This window comes from Thunnus albacares, chromosome 15 (genome assembly GCF_914725855.1).
Source record: "Thunnus albacares chromosome 15, fThuAlb1.1, whole genome shotgun sequence".
NCBI classification, from domain to species: Eukaryota; Metazoa; Chordata; class Actinopteri; order Scombriformes; family Scombridae; genus Thunnus; species Thunnus albacares.
The window spans coordinates 14,390,221-14,413,219 of record NC_058120.1 but is presented as its reverse complement, the minus strand read 5'-3'; the positions used below and the strand labels follow the sequence as shown (position 1 = coordinate 14,413,219).

General features: G+C 40.3%; 3 protein-coding genes across 4 annotated transcripts; 1 reads left to right on the top strand and 2 right to left on the bottom strand.

Annotated features, from left to right (window-relative positions):
• Positions 1-1,210: 1,210 nt before the first annotated feature.
• On the top strand, positions 1,211-5,365 carry yy1a (YY1 transcription factor a). The gene is made up of 5 exons (XM_044374168.1): positions 1,211-1,839; positions 3,287-3,437; positions 3,823-3,883; positions 4,119-4,277; positions 4,482-5,365. The coding sequence occupies exons 1-5, from the start codon at positions 1,341-1,343 to the stop codon at positions 4,662-4,664; spliced, it is 1,053 nt and encodes a 350-aa protein (XP_044230103.1). The 5' UTR covers positions 1,211-1,340; the 3' UTR covers positions 4,665-5,365.
• Positions 5,366-6,196: 831 nt separating this feature from the next.
• On the bottom strand, positions 6,197-14,761 carry tpp1 (tripeptidyl peptidase I). 2 transcript variants are annotated; one of them, XM_044374165.1, is made up of 13 exons: positions 14,670-14,761; positions 14,241-14,318; positions 13,505-13,644; positions 13,027-13,177; positions 12,504-12,625; positions 12,213-12,397; positions 11,888-12,086; positions 11,328-11,516; positions 10,520-10,592; positions 10,217-10,337; positions 9,974-10,135; positions 9,326-9,451; positions 6,197-8,882 (listed from the first exon to the last, which is right to left on the bottom strand). In XM_044374165.1, exons 1-13 carry the CDS (start codon positions 14,681-14,683, stop codon positions 8,742-8,744), a joined length of 1,701 nt encoding a protein of 566 aa, XP_044230100.1. In that variant the 5' UTR covers positions 14,684-14,761; the 3' UTR covers positions 6,197-8,741. The 2 variants fall into 2 exon arrangements, with proteins under 2 accessions (XP_044230100.1, XP_044230102.1); XM_044374167.1 differs by having other exon boundaries at positions 14,241-14,315; positions 14,670-14,756.
• A 1,359-nt stretch (positions 14,762-16,120) lies between these two features.
• Positions 16,121-22,985, bottom strand: mis18bp1 (MIS18 binding protein 1). The gene is made up of 16 exons (XM_044375972.1): positions 22,019-22,985; positions 21,779-21,916; positions 21,279-21,577; positions 21,089-21,162; positions 20,766-20,887; positions 20,531-20,621; positions 20,269-20,390; positions 19,990-20,153; positions 19,189-19,249; positions 18,452-19,100; positions 18,140-18,318; positions 17,622-17,761; positions 17,379-17,521; positions 17,144-17,231; positions 16,981-17,035; positions 16,121-16,661 (listed from the first exon to the last, which is right to left on the bottom strand). The coding sequence occupies exons 1-16, from the start codon at positions 22,848-22,850 to the stop codon at positions 16,570-16,572; spliced, it is 3,249 nt and encodes a 1,082-aa protein (XP_044231907.1). The 5' UTR covers positions 22,851-22,985; the 3' UTR covers positions 16,121-16,569.
• Positions 22,986-22,999: the final 14 nt, after the last annotated feature.

Here is a 22,999-nt window from a genome sequence, read left to right as displayed (position 1 = left end):
TTTCTTCATGACCATAATTGTAAAAGATCCCATCCTGACATGTATTAAGACATACAAAAATACTCTGCTTGGAACAATAATGTGTGTCTGATATGTTTTTCTGAGAAAAAAAAAGTATAATCACCATGTTAAAATCTTTGAAATGACATCTACTCCTTCTCTCTCACTAAAAACTTCAGAATCTATAAATATGTAAATATATTTCACTTCAAAAGTTTAACTGCTGGACACGATATGTCTCCTACTTCACTGTAAAGTCCATTCTCAGTGTTTCAAGTTTCCACATCACACCATAGGCGTACACCCCTTAAAATTAAATTTTCAATGAGCACAGAGAAACGTTAAGCTTTCATCAAATAAATTCAATTGTATTCAGATTTTATTTGTATAGCACCATCTCATGCAAAAGCAGTTCAAAGTGCTTTACATAAAAACGAAACAGCAAAAAATGTGCACATACATACACACACATACATACATGCATACTGTACAAATACGGTGTGTTCATTTAAGAAAATGCTTGACTGAAAAGGAAGGTCTTTAGTTTGCTTTTAAAAGAACAGTTTTGGAGCAAGTGTAAGATCAGCGGGCAAACTGCTCCTTTCTTTAGATGCATAAATGCTGTCATCTCACCAGACCTGAGAGCTGGGATTGTAAACTGATGGCATGTCTGAAATGTACTGTGGAACCAAACCACTAAGATTCAAGATGTTTATTGTCACTCCAGTTATACAAGTACAATTGTGTGGAATACTTTGGTTGGGAGCCTCCATTACAGAAGAACAGTACAAATAAATAAATAAATATATAGATAGATAGATAGATAGATAGATAGATAGATAGATAGATAGATAGATAGATAAAATATAACAAAATATAAAAAGCAATAATATATATATATATATGCACACACAAAAACATACAAACATACATATATATGTAAAGATGGAATCAAAGCGCAAAAAGGTTGCATAAAACCTATACACATTCATCTTAAGTGCTTAAGATGAAAGTGAAAACAGCCTTCTAAAGTCAAACTCTGTACATACATCATTTGCGCAATAAAGCTCAACCATCCAACTGTAGAAACAAGAAGAAAAACACATTTTTTGAGTGGAGGGGAGACTTTAAGCTAAAAAAAAAAATTTACAAGCTGCAGGTAATGTTTAAATGGACTTGTAGGTCCAAATCACGCGATACTTCATAACTAGAGCATAGTGGCGACGAGAGCAGTGAAGAGTTGTTGTCGAAGAGGGAGGAGGACGGCAGAGAGTAGAGAGGAGGGAAAGCAAGAGTGGGGGAAAAATACAATTTAGATAGGAGGAAATACAAAATTAATCATGGCATCGGGGGATACCCTGTACATAGAGACGGACGGGTCAGAAATGCCAGCCGAAATAGTGGAACTGCACGAAATCGAAGTGGAGACAATCGAGACAACAGTTGTTGGAGACGACGGAGAGCACCAGCCGATGATCGCCTTACAGCCGCTCGACACGGACGATCCAAACTCCATCCACCCGCACCAAGAGGTGATTCTGGTGCAGACAAGAGAGGAGGTTGTGGGCGAGGATGACTCCGAGCTGCACACAGACGACGGCTTCGAGGACCAGATCCTCATCCCGGTGCCCGCCGTGGAGGAGGACTACATCGAACAGACTCTGGTTACTGTTGCGGGGAAAAGCTCGTCGACGGGCCGGATGAAGAGAGCTGGAAGCGGGAAGAAAGCGGGCAAAAAGAGCTACATGAGCTCAGGAGAAATGGGCAGAAAGTGGGAACAGAAACAAGTCCAGATAAAGACTCTGGAGGGGGAGTTTTCCGTCACTATGTGGGCATCGGGTAAGTTGAGAGTGAACTGAGTGAATTCCTGCAAGCTGGCCCGTCGCTTTGTTCTCAGCGTGTGTGCCGTGTGACCGGGCCCAGCTGGGGCCTTGTCCTCCGCTAAAGTTGAAACTATTTTCCCGACTAAGAGCCACTTAAACTCCATTTGAAATGTTTTTGTTTTTATGGGAAGCCATGTTTTATGTGTCGATGGGCGCCGCCATATTTCCCCGGTCGAGAAAGTATGGCGGCCCGAAAAAATGGCGTTTATTTGGCCGACGAAGATGGCGGCGAGAGTGGGAGCGAGTGCAGCTGGCTCCGCTAGGCCGCTGTGGCGCAGTTCAGTTCAACGGTAACAGTGGTGCCTTCAGGAACCCCTCAGACTTTACAGTGCTGGGGCTTTGAACGCACCGTACCCGTTTAAATTGTTTAGAAAGTTTAATTACAAGCGGACTGCATCCTGTGATCAAAAGTAATTCCTATGTTTTCTACTAACTTAGTGCTGCACAGCACTGGTCTAAATTATGGAGAGCATAACTCAATTTTAGACGAGGTATACCCCAATTAATTTGTATCCCACTGTACAAAATGTTATCTGCAGGGTTTAAAAGAATAATAATACCTGTTATTTATATAGCACTTTTAATAATAAGGTACAAAGTGCTTTACATAAAATTTAAAAAAAAAAAAAAACAATATAAAGCTAACAATGTTTCTTTTTTAAAATCTTTCCTTGCACTAGTAAATGTACAACATATACTTACATTATACATGTCATTGTATCTACACATGTACCAAAACCCACAATAAGCAGAAGTTTAAAAAAACACACAAAAGCTAACAATAAATAATAATAATAAAATACATTGAAAGATAATAAAACCAATAGCAAAATCAACAAAACACATCTAAAAGGCGGTGTTCATAAACAAATTTAAACTCTACTGCCTAAAATGTATTTCCATTGTTAAATTTAATATTTGTCAGTTGTATTTCTGGATATTTGAAAAGTAAGTACACGTTTGTAAACAGTGAGACCACGTCCCCTTAAAGTTGTTTACTGATGTGGAGATTTGCCAAAAAAGGGTACAAATACAAAATTGTGTACACTTGTTTCGCTGTAATAGCTACAAAATGGTGAAATATATTTTTAAAAACTCCCCACTGAATAACAATATCCTCAAATAACTATATTTACATCAGTAGTATGTATATAGACACTGTTTATAGTTGGTTTTGACTGTATTTTGTTATATGAAAAAACTGATATTCTTGCTAAAAGCAATTTTCTTTCATTTTTTTTCTTTTGGTAATAAATTAGTAACAGTAGAGAGCTAAATGAAACGCAGTAAACAGTAAAAGGAGGTGACGTGATTAAAGTGTAGCATTAGATGATAGCATGTGTTCTGGTACTGTTTTAATTATTGACGTCTCTTTCATACTATCTGACTCTCTCATCACTCAGATGACAAGAAAGACATAGACCACGAAGAGCAAATCACGGGTGAAAACTCGCCTCCAGATTATTCAGAGTACATGACGGGGAAGAAGCTTCCTCCAGGAGGCATCCCAGGAATCGACCTGTCAGACCCCAAACAGCTGGCAGAGTTTGCACGGTAAGTGTTGACACAGATGTTGTTGTTGTTCACTCAGGCTGAATGATGGCGAGTCAGATTCAGTGGTTAGATATAAAACAATGTTACTCATACAGCACTTCTCAAAACTAAAATGTACTTGCTTCACAAAACGTTATTAAAAAGCAAAAGTTTGAGAAATAATGCAGTTATTAAACCAACTCTGCACACTCATTTTTAATGTGAAATACAAATACTACAGTATTGAATATATGGACTTAAATAACAGTGTCATCTGACCTTTTACTCATACATGTTAAACCAAATGTAATGTTTTTATAAGCAAACATTTTTTGTATTTTCCTGGAACAGGAGTGTTGATAGTTGTAGTTTCTAAGAATGTGACCACTTTTATTTTTATAAACAGAATGAAACCAAGAAAAGTAAAAGAAGACGACGCACCCAGGACGATAGCCTGTCCACACAAAGTGAGTAGTGTTTCCTGCATTACATCATAATCAGTTTTCAGTTACGGTTTTCAAAAGATACCTTACTGTCATCTCTTCACTTTTGATATTACCTTTGTCAAAACACCGCTTGTACTCATTTTATTGGTTGGAGGAAAATTTCAGCACTTTCTGCTGACTTGAGTTTCTAAAACTACCGTGTTAAGTGATTATACCCTGCGTAATTAGCTTCACCCTGCACCTCTCTCCTCCTCAGGGATGTACCAAGATGTTCAGGGACAACTCAGCAATGAGAAAGCACTTGCACACCCACGGGCCTCGCGTGCACGTTTGCGCAGAGTGTGGAAAAGCCTTTGTGGAGAGTTCAAAACTGAAGAGGCATCAACTCGTACACACAGGAGAGAAACCTTTCCAGGTAGGTTCCTTTTTTTCTCTTCATGTCACATATTTTCTTCATTTTTGGATGATATACTGAAACATGAACTTGGCTTTGTGTCAGAGCAGATACAGTATATGCAAACCTTTCTGTCATCTGTTGAAAAATGATATCAGTTTATCTGTGAGCCAAGTTGAGACATACAGTGGCGTTAACCCTATTCTCCATCTCTCTTGTCTCCAGTGCACATTTGAGGGCTGTGGCAAGCGGTTCTCTCTGGACTTTAACTTGCGCACACACGTGCGTATTCACACTGGAGACCGCCCGTATGTGTGCCCCTTTGATGGCTGCAACAAGAAATTCGCTCAGTCAACCAACCTGAAGTCTCACATCCTCACACACGCAAAAGCTAAAAACAACCAGTGAATCAACCCCCGAACCAGGTGAACAACAACAACAACAACAACAATGTTGAGCATACACTGGAGGATTTGAGCTGTATCTCCGCTCCTTGACAGACAATTAATGTCCCGTGGCCTGCTTTGTTGTGAGATAAGAAGTCCCCTTTGTATCGTCTCTAGAAAAAAAGGTTTAAACAGAGAAATTACCTTTTCACAGACTTTCCGATATGTATGGAGGTTTGAACAAGAAACTCGTGAGAACCCCGACCCCCTCAGGCCTCCTACTGTACCCTACTTTGGCGCTACCTGAATGGAACAATTTACGGTTTCTTCTTGTGAAGATGTTAATTCATGGTTCTGCACCTACAAACTTATTTATACCTTAACACAGCCAGATAAAAAAATGTTTTTGCAATAGAAGTCAAATTTGCATCGATCCTCAGCAACGACACCTTTTCAATTTTGTACTCTCCCCAAGTGTGCATATTGTACACTGTTTGACATAAGCTCTGTGGTAATGTATGTAGTAAGAAAGTCCCTGTAGCCCCTGTATGAAGAGATTTCACAGTTCCTCCCCCTTTCCCCTTCATGTGAGTGTGTTTCGAGGGGGAATTGGGTGGTCTTTGCATATTTTCATTTTGTACAACGCAATATCACAATTATGTAGATAATAGCCATGTGATTTTCAATAGTGATCAACAATTAAAATGTTTTTTTCCCCTTGCACTACCCAAAACAAAAAAAAGTGTCATTTGTCTTAACAATGAAAACTTGTCTTAAAATATTATAAACATAACGTGTGTTACGTTTATAATGTTATTCAGGTGTTTTAGTAGCAACGCCATAAACAACTCAAATCCTGTGGCTGCTCTGTAGACCTTGAATAATGGAGCAATTCAGGTTACTGCAGCATTGACGACAATGTAAATATGGTTTTAAAAGTTAATTTTTCTCTTGAAAATCAATAAGCATTTTTGCAGCTAAATAATGAATGTGTCACTGCTATTTCAGATTGCCTCCAGCAGTTTAATAATGGATGTTTGGGAGAGTATTTCATGTCGCATTTCCTCTTTAGTAAAATAGGAAAATAACAAGGAAGTGTAACAAACTGTGGTTCTTTTATTCTTCAGCATATACAGTAATTGTATCCAGTAGTGAAACTTATGGTTTGAAAATGACATCTGACTGTACATTGTATAACAGTGAGTTGAACAAAGTCATTTTCTGCCTGACATGAGACACACAAGACATCACACAGAGTTTGGAGGGAACATCAGATTTGCATTGGAAATTAAAGGATTTGTTCTAATGCTGTCTGTTTGAGATATTGTACTATAATGTCTCACTTTAAATAACATGAATGCAATCTAAACTGTTAGTTTTTGCTAATCTTTGTTAGTAACAGTATAATTTAAGTCTTATTTCAACACAGCAGCTGTTCAATCTAATATATTTCTTTATCACAACACTTCACCTCTTTAGCATTTGGCTTATTTCTGAAAACTGCAGCTTCACATCCTCTCAACTCCGGATAATCTCGAACAATCATGTGACATCTCAAAGTAAAAATCCATCTTTATTACATTTTCTCAAACAACACAATACAGGCAGTCTCTCACATTAAATGTAACTGATTTGAGGATTTACACGGTCAAAAGATAAAAACGAGTGCAAACACAATAAGCTGGTGGGTAAAATTGCTGAATCACTTTTAACCCACATATTTTTTTACTACAGTGCATTTGGTTGGTTTACAGCCACAGAGCAAACGGCAACAAACCAACTTCAAAATCAAGTTTTACAGGTCCTGTCCACCTTAAACCACAAAGTATGTTCTAGCTTTATTACAAATAATGAGTTGCAAGCGAAGATGTTTGTCTTTAAATGAAATGACTTTCGTAACAGAATAATGTCAAAATCTTACAACAAACCAAACATGTCCAATGACATGCTAAATGCTAAATTTCCTTCATCTGAGGAGATTGTTGCATCCGGTATGCAGATTTTTGACTGACATCTAACGTAGCAATGTCTTAATATACTGAAAAAAACTATAAATGCAGCACTTTTGTTTTTGCTCCCATTTTTCATGAGTTGAAATAAAATCTCTTTAGTCAATGCACACAAAAGGATTATTACCCTCAATGGGTTTTTTTCCCCATAAATTTGTTTCATTCCGTGTTAGCGAGCACTCCTTTGCCAAGATAATCCATCCACCTGACAGGTGTGGCAGATCAAGATATGATTGCAGAAGTGCACTCATGCATGATTATCGCACAAGTGTGCCTTGGGTTGGTCATAATAAAAGTTCACATCGCCTTTGCATAGAGTTGATCAAGTTGTTGATTGTGGCCCTGAAAAATGTTGGTCAACTCCTCTTCAATGACTGTGCAAATTTACTGGATACTGGCAGGAATGGGAACAAGCTGTCGTACACGCCGATCTACAGCAAACAAGCTCAATGCGTGACATGTCTGGTGAGTATGCAGGCCACGCAAGAACTGGGACGTTTTCAGCCTCTAGGAATTGTGTACAGATCCTTGCAACACGGGGCCGTGCACATCATGCTGCAACACGAGGTGATGGCGGGGGATGAATGGCATGACAATGGGCCTCAGGGTCTCATCATGGTATCTCTGTGTGTTCAAATTGCCATCAATAAAATGCACCCATGTGTAGTTTGTCTGCTCTAACCATAACCCCACCGCCTCCATGGGGCACTCTGTTCACAACGTTGACATCAGTAAACCACTTGCCCATATGTCGCCATACACGCCATCTGCCCGGTACAGCGAACACCAGGATTCATCCATGAAGAGAACACTTCTCCAAAGTGCCAGACATCATTGAAGGTGAGCATTTGCCCACTCAAGTCAGTTACGACGACAAACTGCAGTCAGGTGAAGACCCTGGTGAGGACAACGAGCCCGCAGATGAACTTCCCTGAAACAGTTTCTGACAGTTAGTGCAGAAATTCTTTGGCTTTGCAAACCAACTGCTGGATCAGTTGTCAGGTTGCTGGTCTCAGACAATCTTGCAGGTGAGGAAGCCGGATGTGGAGGTCCTGGGCTGGCGTGGTTATACGTGGTCCGCGGTTGTGAGGCCTATTGGATGAACTGCTGAGTTCTTGGAAACAATACTGGAGACTGCTTATGGTAGCGAAATGAACATTCAATTCACAGGCAACAGCTCTGGTTCACATTCCTGCAGTCAGCATGCCAATTGCACACTCCCTCAAAACTTGCAACATCCGTGGCGCTGTGTTGATAAACTGCACATTTTATTAGGGTGGCCTTTTATTGTGCCTAGCCAAAGGCACGCCTGTGATACAATGATACTGTTTAATCGGAATCTTGACATGCCGCACCTGTGAGATGGATGGACTATATTGGCAAAGGTGAAGTGCTCACTAACACGGACTTAAATAAATTTGTGTGCATAGAAAAAGTCTTAGATCTTTTGTTTAAACTCATGAAAAATGAGAGCAAAAACAAAAGCGTTGCGTTTATAAATCATGCGTATATAAAACATCCAAATAGACCTTTGTGTACATCTAAGGTGATTGGTGTGTGTATTTCAGCATCATTTTAAGTTGTATGCATAGCAACCAGTTTATCCACGCTTCTCATTGCTATATAGTTAGCAGCATGATTTGAGAGCACAAGATTACTGTTAACAGCCATCTGCCTGCAAGTTCATGTGTAAGAGATTCACAGAAAAATCTGGGTCAGATAAAATTCAGTGAACAGCAGAAATAGGCAACTGCAGTGAAGCAATAAAAATCCCACCACTAACCCTGATCTAAAAATATTTGAACAAGTTTTAAGCCTTTTGGAGGAAAAAATTGGTATGATAGAGAATTTATCCTTAAATGGACAGAATAGATGATGACAGATTCCTGCAGACTGTTAATAATGCAATGTTTCAATCTCAAACGAACATCTGAATAAAACAAAAAGGCATAAATTTAGAGTGTAGGCATCATTTTCCCTCCATGTCAGCATCCTGCCTTCGGCATCCGGCGCCTGGTCAGGATGTGTCTAATACCTGCTCTCAGGGTAGAAGCTGCCCTGACTGTTTAACTTTCAGGAATTGGGGACCGTCAATCAGCCAGAAGCACAGCCAGCAGTTCAGGGTAGTTTGGTGTTCCCCAGCCGGTCACCGGATCCCACAATGGTGCAGCACAGAAACCCTCTCCCTGAACTTGCTCGTCCAGGCAGCCCTCGTGACAACCTTCAGTCACCTGGAGACAGGAATGCATAGACTTCATGCCTACGAAATGTATTGCAGAAGCTTTTCTTCTTGCCTCTTCAAAAAATGCCTTACTGAATGTACAAGCTTACTACTTCCTGAAAACCAGATTGTTTGTCTTGTGGCTTTCATGCAGAATGTTGCACAATACTGCATGTTTTTTTTGTATCGGGTGCCTAAAGAAAGAATCAAATTTCTATGCAAGAATGATAACAATTTGACTCCTTGGGCTTGGGTCATGAAATTGTCGCTTGTATATAAACTTTACACTTACACATAAGTAAATAATATCAGTGAAGAGAATTAAATCTCCCCAAAGTAAGAACATAACTCCCAAAAGATTTTGGAAACACTACCGGATCACTACATCAAACAAATCATAAAACAAGGAAAACATTCCTCCAGCGAAGAGCAAATACTAGAATATTGACTTACATCGAATAGAGCCTGTCCCTTGAGCTTGTAGAGACGAGGGTTGAGGAAGCCCAGGGCGGGCAGGCCCTTAAGCAGCCGCTGATCATTAATGAGAGACAGCATGCCGCCAACCACCGGGGTTGACGCCTGGAGGGGAGATCAAGAAATGTAATGTTGCACAATGAAGTGAGGATTCAGAACAATTATTGCTTAATAAAACTATATATTCTCTCAGAAATGCTGATGGTTCTATATCTGTTGACATCTGTATTCTACCTGTAAATGTACAACTTTGTGTAGCCTATTACATTAACCTCCTGCTCCAGCAGAGCCATACTGACTGTCCTAAAAACTAGGTTGAGAAAAATGGAGACAACTAGGGCTTTTCCATCAGGGCTCTGAGATCCCGTAACAACTTGCCTGAGGACTATAGACTAGCAAAAATATTATATTTTGAATGATTGAACAATTGACTTATGAACATATTTTTGATATGATATTTTGCATCACATTTTGTGCTCATCTTACATTGATTTTGTAAAGTTGACTAGTCGTTTTTACATATAAAAAGTACTTTGTTACAGATGTCTCCTGTATTTGTATTCTACTGTGTCAAACCATCAATTCTCTATTCACTAAAAACTATAAATCAAGTGTGAAATATTTTACCGAAGTCCCTGAAACCCAGGGGACAGGCACTCTGTTGATGACCACCCAGTAATTATCAGACAGGGCAGCCATGTCTGGATAGGCCCTGCCGCTGATATTGAAGTACACCTGAGGTGGGAGGGATGTTGCTACCGTCTTCAGATAGCTGTCCACTGCACTGACCTGTGGGAAAACAATTACTCTGCTTAAATTACATTGAGTAATTAAGCATCAAGAAGCACATTAATGACCTGATGTGATTACCTGATAGTCTGGCATCTTGAAGACGTTGCTGAAGCCTCCTCCACTGATGTAATCTGTAATTTCATACGTCACTTTAAACGGATTCTTGAATGAGGTTCCTCCTACTGTAGTCACATAGGGGCTGAGAACAAGGAGCAGGACATAGGGCGTTAGACTTCTGGTGCTTTTTTGAGACTAGGAAATGAAGGAGTTTGTTTTTGATTCATTTGAATTCAGTTTAATTCCCCTATCACCAATATAATGTATGAGACAAATGCATTCAGAGGTCTAGTAGCAGTGAAGAAAGACAAGTTCAAATTTTACCTTGAGGCAGGAAAACTGGGCCTGAAAGAGTTTTGCCCTTTGCCCAAATGCTTACAGCCAGCACCACTGTCACCTGAACATGAAACAAGATCAGAGATAAAAAATAAAGATGTAACACATAATAAACATGATCAGAGAGATTGAAAATTATGTAACATGCAGCATATTTTACTGTCAGCCTCTAATGTGTTGTTGTAAGTCACGGAAAAAAAGGTCACATATGAACACGTTTTTTCCAGAGCCACCATACCATCATGGGTGTTTTATTTGAAACAATAGTGGTGTATTCATGTTTCAAGTGAGATAATAATCTAACAATGAGAATGGAGCAAAGCCAAAGTCAGTTGACATGTTACCAAAGAGACCGAGGCGGGTCTCGTTTTCATCACTGGTTCACAGGATGTTACAAAATTATAGTTTACTGTTCCCCATTTATTATAATTATAAGTACAGTTTTTTGAGTTCTGCACCACTAAAAAAAGGGATTAGTTTTTAACTGACTGGACTAGATGCATTAAAAACTAAAACAGACAAATGTGAAAGGTCACAGACCTTAACTAATAGGAGTGGTAAAACTACCGCAGAGTTTCAGTCGCCTCAGTTTTAGGAACTAAATCATAATCTGAAGATAATAGGCTGAAGCTTTCCTGTAGACAATCAAGGCTTTAATCTGTGTTCGCTCTCTGACATTCATATTTTGCTGATACGATATGAATTAGGTGTTTTTTGTGAATGTTCTTGAATGTCTTTGTGTTCTATAAGTACACATTATCTCGATGAATTTTGCATACTTCTTCCTATTACTGACCAGAAGCAAAGAGCAAAGAGATGCCCCTGACGCCAGCCTTCATAAACTCTGTGTTGATGCGCATCATGTAGGCAGTAGAAAGACTGTCCTCATCGTCCCCGTAGCTGATGGTGTGAACCCAGGGCAGGTCAGACATGTTGCTGAGCAGAACCATCCACTGGAGGAAAGGCTCCTGGGACTCATGACGACCTGGAAAACAATGAGGAAGTGTGAGTGGGCGCGTGTCTATGTTGTTTCAGAATGTGACAGTGAGTCACAAAATAATATCCTTAATAACTCCTCTCACTGATATGTTTACTTTTAACATCATGCTATTTTACTTTTGTACAAACCTATTAATCTTTCAATATGATTAAAATAATAGAACACAGAAACTGTTTAATGCAGCTGTCAAGAAGATCAGCAGGTAAACATTTTAATCTAATGCTTGTATGTTGTATGAATTATGCAAATGACAAAGACAAAAAATTATTTTCTCCTATTTTTAATTTTATAGAAAGGGTTGAGACATTATACATGTAAACACAAACACAGCTTAAACCTCACTTTCTCCTACAGACCTGGATTAGTGAAGACCCACGTGGAGACGTTAGCCCCTGTGCTCATGATGTACTCCACATCCAGACTGGCCTCCAGACCGGCCTTTCCTGCTCCCTGGGTACCTACAACCCGGTCCACCTGAGACAGATGCTGGAAGCTCCGACCAAACATCATCATGAACTCAGCCAAGTCTGCAGGGCTGTAGTACTGCTCCAAGAACTAAAAAAAGAGCAAACAGCCAGCTATAGTGACAAAGTACACTGAGTTGTAGTGAGATTTTAGTGTGAGCTAACAAACATAATAGCAGCATTTCATCATGAACTGATACTGTGAGAGGGGGCACACCTGAGCGACAGCCTGGCTGTTGTTCTGAGCTTTTCCCACATCAGTTGCTGATAGGTTATAGCGGGCCCTCAAGATGGCAGGAGTCACTCCCAGGTGTATCCCGGCCTCAGGCTGCTTTTGCTTCCTGTCGGATGAGGCTTTGCTGGGGTCCTGACCTTTAGGAGGAAAGCGGTGAAGCCCTCCAACTGTCGCAGCAGGGGGAAAAAAAAAAAACAGTAACCCATCCCAAGTTAGTTCAAATATACAGCAGAAGATAGATGAACAGTTGACAGCTAAAGGAAAGGTGCTTACCAAAGTCGAGATGCTGGTGAATATCATCATGAACAGAGTACGGAGCTGAAGACCTCACTACAGTATGGCCGTCTCTGGCATAACGATGGAATTTGCTACCTGGAAGCAGCGTCTCTGCGACCCTTAATACACAATCCAAACAAAAACAATCAGCCTAAATGTCAAGAAAATGCACACCCACATTATGGAAAACAAACACAAAATTCCAGTTATGCATATGAGAAACCCATAGCTTATATCCAAAACTGATGCAAATCCAAAAATGCTCTCCAACAGTGTAGTTTTTTTGACATCTAATAACCTTGAGCCAGATTTATAAAATTACAAAAACCTTACCCTCAAAGTTAGTTTGAGTTTAACCACAGAAAAGAGGAAGTGGCTCACAAGATAAGAGCCGTGTGGCCTTCGCATGATTTACACACTGAAGCAGAAAAGTACCTTTTTGTCTGACTTTACTTCAAGAGCAAGTGAAAATTACTGTTGAGTAAGCAGAACAAATTTTGCTTTAAAAAGATATGCTTACTTTGCAGTCATGGTGCACTGTAAAAAATCGTGAGTAATAACAGTCTGGCAGTTTGTAATGCCATGACTCTGCAGCCAGTGACGCACCACCTTCTGGGTCAGTTCAGACGGACGCACGAGGGAGGCTACTTCCTCCAGGTGGAGGTGTTTACCTGCAGGGGACAAAACAGGCTTCTGTCACTACATAACTACATTATATGAAGCAGTGAGGTAACGAAGGGTCTGTTTGTAGGAGAGAAAGAGGTCAAAGTTGAGAAAAGGCTCCTGTTTTATCAGATGAGAGCTGTTTTTTTAAACTGTCAGGTCAGACCAGGGCGGTTATTTTTATACCCCCTGTGATATTCTGCTCACTATAAAGGCCATAAAAAGAAATACATTTGAATACATTACAAGCACTGCTGTAAAGCTTATCAAAGCAAGTGTATGCAGATTTTTTGGGTCGCTTGAGGACAACCAGCAGTAATCTGACACAGTCCTACCATATTGAGCTGAGTCGGGGTCTGACACAAGTCTGAGTGTTTCCTCCAGCAGGTCGACGTTCTGCTGCTTGAGGGCAAAGGTCAGCTCCAGCTCCTCTGTTGGCTTGACTCGACCAACATGAGTCCAGTCCTCTGGTGTCCTGAGGAAAAGAGCAAAAACATTTTATTATCCTTTTACTAAAAGAGACTATGAAAACGTTCTTTGTCTCTACAGAAACTGAATATACAGCCGCTAACCAACATGTAGAATTTAAACTGTATTTATTAAGTTTTGGAAACCTCACAGTAATTTGACCGACCAAGTTAATGTATTAGTCAAGAATTTCACTCTGTCCTGCATTTCTTGAGATCTTTACAAGGTTTCCATATAGTCCAAAAACAGCAGCCACACATTTGATGGAAGACATTACAGGTCCTAGACACAAAAAATGTTAAACTTTATCAAATCTGCACTAATGTTTACTTTTTCACAACTAACTGCGCAGCAGATTTGAACCTTTGGGTCTTATTAAACCCTACTTTATGTGCAAATCAGAACTAAATCCTCACATACTGAGAGCAGTAATAATACTGTAAATACAAAAACAGGCAGTTTCCAAAATAAACTATGTACACATCTTATTCAAGACCTCTGATTTAGGCTTTCACTGCAGTGTTTGGCAGTCAAGATTGGTTTTAACTACGATTTAAGTGACACAGAGATAATGGAAATGGCTTTTAAAATAATTATTCTCACAAGACATCTTGATTATATTCCAGGTATCCACTCCAGACCAACGAGCTGGATAGCAAGGGGATGAAGAAGGTCAGCCTGCTGGGAGGAGAAACAAAACATAAAAGAAGACATTTCAGAGGTTCGTACGAACAAATGTAGCCGAGAAATATTAAAAACAGACCCTTACGTCAGTGTATTATCTCAGGGTCAACAAAACAAAGTCTAAATGTGACTGACTAGCTAAGTAGGTCAAATAAAACGCGTGTAAACACACACATGGAAGTGTTTGCTAAGTCACAGCAGCAGCTTTCACCTGCTATGTTAGCAGGAAGCTAAGTCGTTACAAAGGTGAAACACATGAAACACGAGCTGTGCTACGTTCGAGATAAAATAAATTAACGTTATCTGAAGAAAAAAATAATAACTTTGGACTCGTTTACAAACACTCACAGCGTGTTCATCATGTCCTCGGCTGTTGCAGAAGTCTCCAGTCAGCTGTTGTGTCTGCTGCTGGGCGGGCGGTTACAGACGCAGGAGTCACGTGACATGCGTTCACGTGATCAGCTAAACAACGAATTCTGTTATTCAAGGATGGTATAACCCCTAATAATGCATTCACACAGGCCTAAAAGACTCAATTTCTGATGTATTCTACCACCTTAAAGTTTTTATATACTTTTTTTCTTCCTTTTCCAAAGCATTTAGTCTAAAATGTGTTTTTCTTCTTGTTCCTACAGTTGGATGTTTGAGCTTCACTGTGCAGTTTGATACTAGAAGGCTGTTTTCACATTAATCTGCTGAAAGTGGAAACTTTTTCTGTCCAGCAGTTCTACTTTTTCAGTTCAAAATATTTGCATATTCATTGGTTCTGTATTTTCAATGAGATAGGAAATGTCATTTTAAGGGTTTGTGTACAGAAACAATGTCAGACACTAATTAGTCAAATCAGAGTATTTTTATGTCTTCAAACATGTCTGCAGGGGATTTTTAAATGTCAGAGCCAGCCATTATAGAGAAAAATGTGTGATCCGGCTCATATGCAGTGATGGTTATGTGTTTGAGTTTCAAATCTACCTGTAGGGACGTCCCACAATAAAGGATAAATGTGACTCTCTCAGATCTCTCTCCCAGAGATGGGTGAGTTCCTGGTCCAACCTGTGGGTGAGGAGGAGTATCCTCCAGATGCACCACAGAGCAGGGCCAAAAATGCAGGCATGACACCTGTAGGACAGGTACTCAGATCTGATTGATGCGTTATCATTTCCTTACACTTATATGCTGGTATAATAACCTTATAAGACAATGGAATATCTGTTGTCTAGAAGTGCAGGGGCCTAAATAACAATAAGTCTCTACTAAATCATCACTAGTGAAAGCAGAGATATGTTTAGGTATTAACACAGGACACATAAACATCACACACACTTTTCCTGTATTACTATCACTTCTAAATATATTGTTAAGCTTACTGCAACAAGTTGTGGGTGATGTCAGACGGTTGACATAGTATATACATTAGTAAGATGTAGAGTTGGAAGGTTGAGGCAAATGCAGTTCTGGATCTCCAATATCATTAGGCCCATAAATCTGAGGGTTCACATGATGGTTAAATGGGTAAGAAAAGAAAGGGAAAAAAGGTTGTTTTGAATATCTTACTTTCCTCAAATTTTTGCTTTTCTCTCAAGAAATACTGGAAACTTTATCCTTTTCAAGTCTCTGAAAACTTTAAACAATCCGGGAAAGAAAAATCCTTCTCACAGTTCATGTCCACAGTTTGACAGTAGCCTGTGATGAGGGGTCATAGGTTAACTGTTTAGGAGTCACAAGACAAGAAGGTTGGAAAGCTCTGCCTTAAATAACTGTAAAATCTAAATGTATAATATATAGAAATAAACCATAACTAAGAATTAAAGAATGTTTATTAAAAAGATCATTACAAAAGACTCAAGACTAGGACTTTGAACAAAAAATGTATTTATAGAGACATACTAGAAGACAGCAGCATAAGTCTTTAACAGCATCTTACACGTCTTATAACAGAAACTATTTTGAAACAATTTTTTACACATTTTGATGTTCTGTTTAAAAAGCTCAAACCAATCAGTTGGGCCAGTGTGTGTTTGTCACACTGACTTGAGATCCTGAGTTAACACATTAGACATAAATCACCCCACATTTCACATTCACATGTGAAAGACAGGGGAGAGCAACTGTAACTTTTTATTGTCCACATTTGATTAGTTAAACAAGAGAAAAAGTCACATCTCTGCTCGTTTCCACTGATTTCAATTCAAGTTAACAACTTAAGATTTTTTTTAAAAAAATCATGACATTTCAGCTCTGACTCCAATCAGTCATTGTCTGAGAAGTAAAAGTCCTCTTCCTCTCCACTTTCAGGCTCTTGGTCTGGGAACATCTCCCAGACAACAAAGGTATCGTTTTCTAGTGAGAAAAAATGAAAGAAATGGTTTGACATGGAAGCAACATGTTACAAAGAAGGTGTTGCTGTAACAGGTTTTAATTACAACTTTTGAAATCTGTCCAACAAAAGACATTCATGTCAGAATTCCGTCTACATAGAGCGACATACCTGACACTTTACAATGTAATAATCATTCAGTAAATAAAAACACCCTCAATGAACATCAATAAAACAGTTTCAACAAAAACCAGGCATTGTGGCATTTACTTCAACAGTGTTATTTTAAGATGTAGTGTGTAGGTGTTAATTCACGATCAGCGCAATTCTTAGGAAACCTACCTGTGTTTCCACATCTTCTCATTTTTCGTTTCATCGTTGGCGTGGGTGTGAAGCTCTGAAAGAAACAAAAAAGCCAATTGTAGTCTGTACACATTAAGTTTTGGTTTGTATGTTTTTTTAAACCACAAGAATTTAGATTTGAATTTAGATATGCAACTGGTACCTTTGAAGACAAAGCTTGTTTGTTGACATTGAACTGATTTTTTTTCATCCTCTTCTGGAGTTGATAGACATACTTGTCACCATTGTTCCTTGAAATCAAGAACAAGATGAGTCAGTTTTGCCACCTAACAAGCTCCTTCCAAAACATACAAAGAAAGCTGACATTTGGATGGAAACTGAATACGACTCTTCCTGTTAGTATCTGAAAATTGGATAAGCTAGAATACAAAAGTCACCTGCTTGGAGAACCCATCATGCCAGGAGTGATATGTAGACACTGAGGAGTCTTCGCTTCGAGGAGACGTGTCGACATGGGGGTCACGGGCTCCAGGTCTGACAATGCGATGTCATGGTCTTCACTCAGACACATGGAGGGGATCTATCCATCAAGAAGGACACATCACTCATCTTTTATAGTGCCAAAATCACAAAACAGGGACTCCTCGCAAAGAAATACTAAAACTTAGATAGAGACAAACCTCAAACCGTTTATTCTGCATGTATGCCGAGCTGAAAACGTCCTCTACATCGTCTCTGGGCATGGCCTCCAAGAACTGACGCACCTGTTGCTTTCTCTTAAAGGTTCCCACGCCGGCAGATATCAAGGGACAGTCTGGAGCTAGACATATGTAGATTCATATCTTGTCAAAATCTCAGCAGCTAACTGTGCCCATTTTTTTTCCATAAACATTTTGATAATTTCAGTCTTTTATCATTTTAGTTGTAGGGTCAGAGAACAAGTCAACACCTTCTTACTACATGCAATTATTCTGTAGGTCTCATTAAAAAGGTACAATATAATACAACACAATATTATATCCCCCACAAGAATAATCGCTTTGAAAACATTGTTTAATCAGAATGATGATGATGTGACTCTAAGGTACATTTTAAGACTAGCTCATAATGATGTTGTATTGAATTGTACTAAATTGTAAGGTGTTCCTGCATTCTTGTGTGCACCATCTTTATATTTACATGCATGACTTTTCATTACCTGACTTTTTTGGTGCTTCCACATTCTCCTTTCTGGTTTTCTTTGCTGTCTTGGCAGGAGTCTGGGAGTTTCCCTGCGATGTGTGCTGGTTGTGGCACTCCTCTGCAGAACGTGTTCCCACCATCCTTGCCACCTTTGCCCAGTAACCTGCCATATGCTTGGGATAGCAGGACACGGCCCTGGAGAACACAAACGTAGAAAGACGCACACATAGATATTTACTGCACTGAGCCATGAGGTTAGGATACAAAAATATATTACTCTATTCCTCCCAAAAGCAACTTTCTCATCCTGCGGGAATATGACACTTACTGTTGTAGTTTTATAAGTTCTGCTTCTGTCCACTCGTCTTCATCTTGCTCTTGTGGAATCACTTTGTGTCCCTTGTGTTTCTTGCTAGATTGTGTCGACTTAGGCAAAGGCTTTATGGGTGGTGATGTTTTGTTCTGTTTCTGTTTTGTTACCCTGGTTGTCTTCCTCAGTTCCTTCTCACTCTCCTCTGAGGACTGACTCCGTAAAGACATACGGTTTGGCTGTGACTTGTTAACAGCCTTCCCACCCCTCTTCCTCTGCGCCCCTTTGTCCCGCTTCTTTCTCTTGTCAGTAAATTCATCATTTGATGACGACGTCTCAAGACGCTGTGATACTTTATTATGAGACGCGGGAGATTCTGAGGGCGGATTCTTCCTCAAGCCTCTCACTGAAGGCCTGTTGGTGTCGTGCGTCTCTTTTTTGGACTTCCATGTTGAAGGCTTTTTTCGGCTGGACCTTCTTATATTGCCAGACCATTCCTCAGGGCTGCTAATGTAATGGTTCAGTGTCTCCACAGGAGGTTCAGCTGCACTGGAGGGCTTCTCTTCTGGGTTAACCTTGGCTCTGTGACGTTTGCGGAGTGGAGGTTTGACTCTTCTCAGTGGTACAGGCATCTCACCGTCACTGGTTGACTCATATTGTTTACTGCCTAGAAACAAACAGAGTTTGTCAGCATGCAAATCACAGCTAATCCCATAATATCAAAGCCATAGCACCTTTATGCTGCTTATATTTACCTTCACTGCAGAGCACTCGGGCAGGTTTCTGTGAACTTGCACACACCGTTGTATTGACTTCCTGCGAGATATAAAATAACTCATAATGACATTCATTATAATCAGGACTATCAACTGCAAAACTGCAGCCCTCAAAGACAAAAACATCTTCAGGATCTTTATAAATGTGGCTCAATGTCTCTCTCCTCTGCTCTGTGTGCCTGTCTGCACGAGGGTGGTGCTGAGCCACACACCTGCACACGCACACAAAGAACAGACAGCAGTCTGCTGCAGCGCATAGAGTCCACAGCGGACAGAATGGAACGGACTTTACTTGAGTCGACCATGGCTGCTCGCTGCCCTAAGTGCAACAAAATCCGGCAGTAAGGGAGACAGTACGAGCAATTTATCAAACAACTGTTGAGCAAGCAGAACATCAGTGCTGTGTCTGCCATTTTCATAGCTTCCTTTTGGATGCGTGCTTATGATCTGGCACCTGGGCACTATGTTCTTATACACTCACACCCTGTGCACTGTTACTGGCTGGGGGCTACACACCCACTGCCCAAAGGTTGCAACCCAGAAACATCCCGAACACAGCAAAATAATAATAATAATAATAATAATAATAAAAAAAACAGAAAATTCAGGCAGAGGGCTGGGTCTATGTATATAAATACACTGCCGCACACTTCTAGTGGGTCAGAATAAGTGATGATTGAGAGGGATTACTTTGGCATGAGTCTATACATTGTTTTTTTAGGAAAATCCTGCATGGTACACCTTTAAGTAACCCATATGAGCTAAATGTTGGGTGCTTACAGGTTGGCAGATGGAGGTATCGTAACCTTCGTAGATGGTAACATTCATGTGCGCATCCAGAATGACTCTTCCTCCTTTCCAATACTCCAGAGGTGGCTTGATCACCCGACCACTCCGAGACACTTTTGTAGAAGTGGAGGAGGAGGCAGGAGGACAGGAATCAGCTGCAGAAGAGAGAATGAACATGCAGGGTAAACAAAGCTGCTGTCCTTGAATACTCCTGTGCAGTGCATTTATTGCTGCTTTAATCTACTTCTGGAGCTTTTTTCTTGCACTTACGTGTCTTGAAAGGTTTTTGCTTGTGCTTTTTCACACTACAGTTGCGTGCAGAACTCTTAGATGTTGTCTTAGCCACAATGCTTCTCCCTTCACGGTTCCTTTCTGTTTCCCTGTTGGAATTGCTACATCAAAACAAAATCCAGCTCTTCAGAAATCATCATTTGAATGACCTACCTATTTGCAGATATGGTTATCATGCAACAGTCTTTTCATTTTATGCATTATATTCAGCATTCTCAGCAAAAGCAGTCATGTGTCTTACTTTCTTGACTCTGACCGAAACTTCTCATAAAGCTCCTTCCAGTTCGGAGGGAAACCTTTGGCGAACTCCTTCAAAAACCACTTGGGAAACTCTGCAGGAAAAGGTGATAGAGTTAAATACCAAGAAAGCATATTAGTCCATGTAATCATTACAGTTGTATTGGCCTATGTTACATATATCATAAATGGAAATTATAGACCCTTAAAGATTCTGAATAAGTGCCAAACCAGCTTACCAGGGTCCGCAACCCACTGCATCTTGCCAACCAAGATGTAAACCCTGCCGGAGACAGTCTTCAGTACAGTGTTAGAAACTCTCTCCATAATTATGTTGCTGTTCCATGGTACGTTGCTCTCCCTGAGTAGAAGAAGAAATAAAAAAAAAAAATCCTAGTTTTCACATCACACCAAACAAAGAAAAATCTGGAATCCAAACATGTCTGTATCATAGAAGCAATTACAAAATTAACTATAATGAGCTTTGATTACTTTGTGTTCTTTACAGAAACTTTTGAAACATTCACAATGGGCTGAATATTAAAATCATATCATGTCTTACTTGCAGAGTCCATCAACAAACAGGCCCCTTCGATTACTCCTCAAGAACCACTTTGTAAGATGAATCACACTCTCCTGCCAGAGACAAAAACACAAGCCTAGTAAGGAACAACAGACAAAATCCTCCAAGAGAAAACAATAATTAAATGTTTATTAAAGATGTATTCTTCATTAAACAAACTTCTACTCACGGTGGGGAATGTTGTCTGCTGGGACCATTTGTTGTGCTTAAACATAGCCTTGTTTTTCTTCGGGATGGAGATCCGTGGCGAATTGAGTACAAGTGAATCTTCGAACAAAACAGGTTGTGAAGGCACAGCAGGGGCTGGGATTTCAGATGGTTCTGTTTCTGACCGGCTGTCAGCTGACTCTAATCTGGACCGGTTGACTGGACTCACACTTTCTGAAACACCTCTGGAGGCAGCATCCTCCGTCTCACTTGTAATGTCAGCTGTGGAGAGCGGCGTGTCTCCGGACTGATGATAATGACCTGTGGGAAAAATGTAAGGTATAACCAGAACCAAAAATATAAACAATAAAATACACTTGGGAGCCTTGACTTAAAAAACAAGACAGAGAATTTGATTTTGTGGGCAACAAAGACTGTACATACACAGCTTAAACTAAACTTTATGGCCCATGTACATGTTTTGTCTTTGCTGGGTCGGACTCCACTTCATAATACACTCACCCACATCCACGAGTTCCCTTGTGCTGCTGCTGACTTTATGAACTTCCTGCTGCTCTTGCTCGTTCTCCCTCTCCTTCATCCAAGCAAACATCTTGGCAGGAGACATCGGAGGAATTCTATCCAAAGCGTCTCTGCACCCTATTCAAAACAGCAAAGCCATAAACATCAAGCCAATTTGTTCCCAGTACAGATGAAACAAGAAAGAGTGTCACTGAGTTCAAAGCTGCAATAATCTCTCACATGTTTGTGCGATGGATCTCGGCTGTGCAAACGTGGGTTCATGGGTGATTTGGTTCATCTCTGATTGCTCAGCAAGTAATGAACATCCTCTGACAGTACCCAAATCCTCCGCGCAGATGTTGTTGTGAGTGCCATCCTCACTGAGAGCAGCAGAGCTTTTCCTTGCCCTCCGCTGACCTATGACTTCATTGCAGACCTCCTTTGTGCTGCTGCTTACTTTGTTCATCTCTTGTTGCCCCCATTTTCTCTTCCTTAAACTCTTCCTCATGGGGGAAAACATCTTGCCTGGAGACATCACTTTCTCCAGAGGAGCACATTCCTCCTCAGACATCCAGTTTCCACAGCCTTTTTCTACTGGCAGTTTCTTCACTGGAGTCCTGCTGGTCCCAGTGAAACCATTGACCAGAGGATGAAACACATCTGTTGACTCCAGGAAAGCTCTCTTTGTTGGTGAATGTTGATTTCTTGACTGCAGAGCATGTCCCATGTCAGTCACAGGTGGCAATTCCACAACAGGCTTGAAATATGAATAACCGATGCTTTTCTGAGGACTGGTTATGGGCGAGAGTGTCAAGGCCTCCGCTTCATTGCGATAAGAACCAAACCTCTGATTCTCCTTGAGCTCATCGGGCATCCAGGTGCTCTCTGTTCTCCTCCTGGGCGAATTAAAGTCTGCTCCATGTTTCTCTCTAACGTTAAACAGCGGATCCCTGCCTGTACAGATGCCCTCCTTCGCTTCTCGCTGCACTTTAGATTTCAGTTTGGCGAACACCTTGGCCGGAGATTCATACCGAGTGTTTACGTGTTGCGATAAATTAAGAAACGACGCCATAGTTATCGGGAAAAAGAAAAAAAGAAAGATTAATATGTTATCGGAGACGCATGCTAGCAGCTAGCTCGCTAGCTAGCCCGCAAATTTCAAATGTCTCATTACTGCCGCCTTTGGCTGGAATTATGTGACGTACTTCGAAAACAAACACG

What these genes read in the sequence shown, in the direction of transcription:
- yy1a (XM_044374168.1), top strand. Translation starts at nt 1,341, where the DNA reads ATGGCATCGGGGGATACCCTGTACATAGAGACGGACGGGTCAGAAATG. An exon ending in CAGCTGGCAGAGTTTGCACG is followed by an intron (nt 3,438 to 3,822) that starts GTAAGTGTTGAC and finishes TTTTATAAACAG; the next exon opens with AATGAAACCAAGAAAAGTAA. An exon ending in CGATAGCCTGTCCACACAAA is followed by an intron (nt 3,884 to 4,118) that starts GTGAGTAGTGTT and finishes TCTCCTCCTCAG; the next exon opens with GGATGTACCAAGATGTTCAG.
- tpp1 (XM_044374165.1), bottom strand. An exon ending in TCACCAGCATCTCGACTTTG is followed by an intron (nt 12,398 to 12,503) that starts GTAAGCACCTTT and finishes CTGCTGCGACAG; the next exon opens with TTGGAGGGCTTCACCGCTTT. An exon ending in CTCTTTGCTCTTTGCTTCTG is followed by an intron (nt 10,593 to 11,327) that starts GTCAGTAATAGG and finishes TTTCATGTTCAG; the next exon opens with GTGACAGTGGTGCTGGCTGT.
- mis18bp1 (XM_044375972.1), bottom strand. Translation starts at nt 22,850, where the DNA reads ATGGCGTCGTTTCTTAATTTATCGCAACACGTAAACACTCGGTATGAA. An exon ending in GCAGTGGGTTGCGGACCCTG is followed by an intron (nt 20,622 to 20,765) that starts GTAAGCTGGTTT and finishes CTTTTCCTGCAG; the next exon opens with AGTTTCCCAAGTGGTTTTTG. An exon ending in GAGAAGATGTGGAAACACAG is followed by an intron (nt 16,662 to 16,980) that starts GTAGGTTTCCTA and finishes TTTTCTCACTAG; the next exon opens with AAAACGATACCTTTGTTGTC.